The following is a 3,811-nucleotide window of genomic DNA, read 5'->3' on the forward strand; positions in this document are numbered from 1 at the left end:
GTGGTTTACAGGTTTTTATCCACTAAATCTTCTCAACTGCTCAGTGTGGTGGAACTAATTTTATCTCCAACTTACACATACAGACACTAAAATAGAGAAGTTAAATAACTTACCCAAGGTCACATAGCTAGTAAGTAGTAGAACCAGGATTTGTACCCAAGTAATTTGGCTCCAAGTTAAAAACTTTCTGTTATTACTGCGGCTTTCTCAAATATAATGCACTACTTAACTCACATTTAAAAAGTCAATATCATCTAGCACAAGGCAATACAATCATTTTTTAAAAGTTGCTTTATTTACATTTTCATTTGATAAGCAGCTGATTAAACTAAGACATGATGAAAGAAGTGTACAATTCTAATCATCACTTATATACCCCAATACATTTAAGTTAAAATTAATGTGTTAATGCAGAAATATTTCCCCATCCTCACTTATAGCAGCATATTTTCTTCCAAAGCCATCATATATACTTTCAAATACATTATAGAAATTAGAAGATTAAAGGATATGCACAAAGAAAATAATCAGAAATAAGTTAATTCAGATGTATGTATTCAGAAAAAGATAATGAGATTAAAGAATATGTGGCTTAAAAATCAATACAGCGTCCTTTTCGTTCCCAATCTCCATATCGGGTAGGTTCCGGGCCCCTGGGTCCACCTCTTTCTTTGGTAACAGGATTAACATCATCTGGAAATTCTGAAGAAGATGTGAACAAAGCAGTCAATAGAGATAGGAAAAACATGATGGTCAATTTTGAAGACAAGGTTGCATAGTTATGCAGTTAGGAGGCTAGGCACCATGACTAAGCTACCGTGCAGTCTTGAAATGTGAGCAGCTTTACTGTACTTACTGGTCAGTGGTTCTTTCTCTAAATGGTTATCATCTTCTGGTGCATCAAAACGACCTTGTGGTAACTTTGACTTCTTAAGGGGTTGTTTGATAGGCTCAGACTTTTCTCCTTGAGAAGAACTTCTATTCCTCAAAGAATGACACAGAAGGGGGGATCCTAGCAGAGTGATGATAGTGGAAAAATAGAAGCTGTTCATTTATTCTGTTTTAAAAATTTAGTAATTTTACTTAATTTATTTTTAGTTTATACATTCACATTTGTCAAAGTTCATACAGTACAAAAGGACACACAGTGAAAATTCTTCCCTCGGTCCATATCTTCCAGACAGCCATTTCCTTTCCTTGGAGCCAACCAATGTTATCAGTGTGAAAAGAAGAGCTTTGAAATAAGCTGGTTAACCATTATCAAAATAGTAGAATCCGTTTGTGTGTTTTAAAAATATATTTTATTGATTTTTTACAGAGAGGAAGGGAGAGGGATAGAGAGTTAGAAACATCCATGAGAGAGAAACATCGATCAGCTGCCTCTTGCACACTCCCCATTGGGGATGTGCCTGAAACCAAGGTACATGCCCCCGACCAGAATTGAACCTGGGACCCTTGAGTCCGCAGGCCGGCGCTCTATCCACTGAGCCAAACCGGTCAGGGCTAGAATCAGTTTTAAACACTGATTCCTGTCTGAAGCAATGCCAAGAATCAGATCATTCTGAATAACTAATTAGTGTGAATTTCTCAATTATAATACTTAATATTGAAATCTCTAGAAGTCACAAGAGACTGTATTTTGTAGTCTTATAGGTGCACTAGAGGCCTGATGCACGAAGATTCGTGCAAGAATGGGCCTTCCTTCCCCTGCCTGCCGGCACCGCCTTCGCTCCAACTGGAGCCACCTTTCCGCCTTCGTTCTGGCCCGGAGCCTTCCCACGCTGCTCAGAGGCCCGGAGTGGCTGGGGCGGTGTGGAACTTTGTTGGGTTGATTTGCATACTCATTCCTGACTGGCTGGTGGGCATCACAAAGGTATGGTCAATTTGCATCTTTCTCTTTTATTAGTGTAGATTCTAATCATGGGCCTCTATTCCTAAAATTTTTTAAATGTATCAGGCAGATGCATTTATTAACTTTTTAAAAAATATATATTTTTATTGATTTCAGAGAGGGAGAGAGATATAGAAACATCAATGATGACAGAGAATCACTGATTGGCTGCCTCCTGCATGCCCCACATTGGGGATTGAGCCCACAACCCAGGCATGTGCCCTTGACCGGAATCACACCTGGGACCCTTCAGTCCACAGGCTGACACTCTATCCACTGAGCCAAACCAGCTAGGGCTACATTCATTAACTTATTGATTAATATTTTAATAAAGTTATGACAATGATCTACAGAATTAATATAGTTTCCTTCCATCTACATGGTCACTAATATAAAATACTTCATATTTATGATACTAATTGGCTGAGAAAAATTCTGTCAAGCAAAAAAATTTCTGTACATATTTAAGTAAATAAATACACTTATCTATTTAAAATTTTTACTTATTTATTGATTTAGAGTACAGACTATTTTGTGTCCAAACTCCAATATCTAAGGTATATTTTATTTTTCTTATCTCCTCATAAGAAGACTTAGTTAAACATATACTAAAAGACTAAAGAGAAAAAACCTGTAATAGTATCTTATAAGACAGCATTTATTTTTATTTAGAAATTAAATGGAAAACATACAAATCTGAATTTCTGATTATATGAATATGTTTCATATAATAATCTCATCTTGGTTTATAATGGCTGACTATCTAGAAAACACATTGAAAATGCACAACTGAAGGACTTTCTCAGTCCAAATAACAGGATATAAAAATCAATTAGTCATGTTATCTGAAATATAGGTTTCTTTATAATTTGACCTTATATCCCAATTTAGCAAGTTTATGCAGTCTCCATAATAGAAACTTCTGTCCATCACCTGATGGCCAAATATCTATTCATCAATAAATCTATCACTAATCAGTAAAGCAAGAAAGATAGTTCAGTAATAATACAGATATACAGAAAGGAGAATTCAACAATTACATATTAAGATTCTAAATGTGGACAGATTTTACATTTACTTTGGCTAATAAGTAGTCTCTGCATTTTGTTGCTAATTAAGTATATTTTATTGTACAATAAAAAACTCACTTTGAAGCCTAAAAATTAGCTAGTACTTAATACATACAAGTAGCCACTGGAAACTGTGTGCTCCGGCTCAACTCATCACAATACAATCAGCACTTCTTGCCCACTAGCTGGTTTTGCTCAGTGGATAGAGCATCAGCCTGTGGACTGAAGGGTCCCAGGTTCGATTCTGGTCAAGGGCACATGCCCAGGTTGTGGGCTCCATCCCCAGTAGGGGGCGTGCTTGAGGCAGCCAGTCAATTATTCTCTCTCATCATTGATGTTTCTATTTCTCTCTGCCTCTCCCTCTCCATTCCTCTCTGAAATCAATAAAAATATATTTTAAAATCAGCACTTCTTGTTTTAGGCTTGGTTGTTGTTGCAAGTTTTTAAAAAGTCTCTTAAATGAAAGCCTGAAATGATAAAACGTAATTTTGGTATGTTCTAAATCTGTAGAATTTCTACATTTATGCAAAATCATAAAAATGTCACAGAATACATCCCTGGCTACCAATTATAATATAGATAAAAATCTGAGGCTAAAAATTTTACCTCTTAAGTGATGCAAATATACTAACTATAATAAAAGTAAAAGCTGTGTTAGATGCCTCTGTGCCAGGCACTGTGCTAGCAGCTGAAAAGATGATACCTTATTTAAGCCTCAATAATCTGATGAGGACACCCAAGATGGCGGCATAGGTAAACACCAGAGATTGCTGCCTCGAACAACCACTTCAAAAATACAACTAAAAGACGGAACGGACATCACCCAGAACCACAGGAAGGCTGGCTAAGT

The 3,811-nt window shown here is 36.4% G+C and overlaps 1 protein-coding gene across 1 annotated transcript in view; it reads right to left on the bottom strand.

Moving 5' to 3' along the window:
- Positions 1–273: 273 nt before the first annotated feature.
- The window catches only part of SDHAF4 (succinate dehydrogenase complex assembly factor 4), a 13,694-nt gene continuing 10,156 nt past the window's right edge, over positions 274–3,811 (bottom strand). The window contains exons 3-4 of the mRNA XM_014547342.1: positions 857–1,012; positions 274–702 (exon numbers count right to left, since the gene is read on the bottom strand). Coding sequence (XP_014402828.1) covers positions 593–702; positions 857–1,012 — 266 coding nt within the window. The 3' untranslated portion in view covers positions 274–592. The remainder of the gene's footprint in view (positions 703–856; positions 1,013–3,811) is intronic.

The sequence above is a fragment of the Myotis brandtii genome, unplaced genomic scaffold, assembly GCF_000412655.1.
Source record: "Myotis brandtii unplaced genomic scaffold, ASM41265v1 scaffold471, whole genome shotgun sequence".
Taxonomy (NCBI): Eukaryota; Metazoa; Chordata; class Mammalia; order Chiroptera; family Vespertilionidae; genus Myotis; species Myotis brandtii.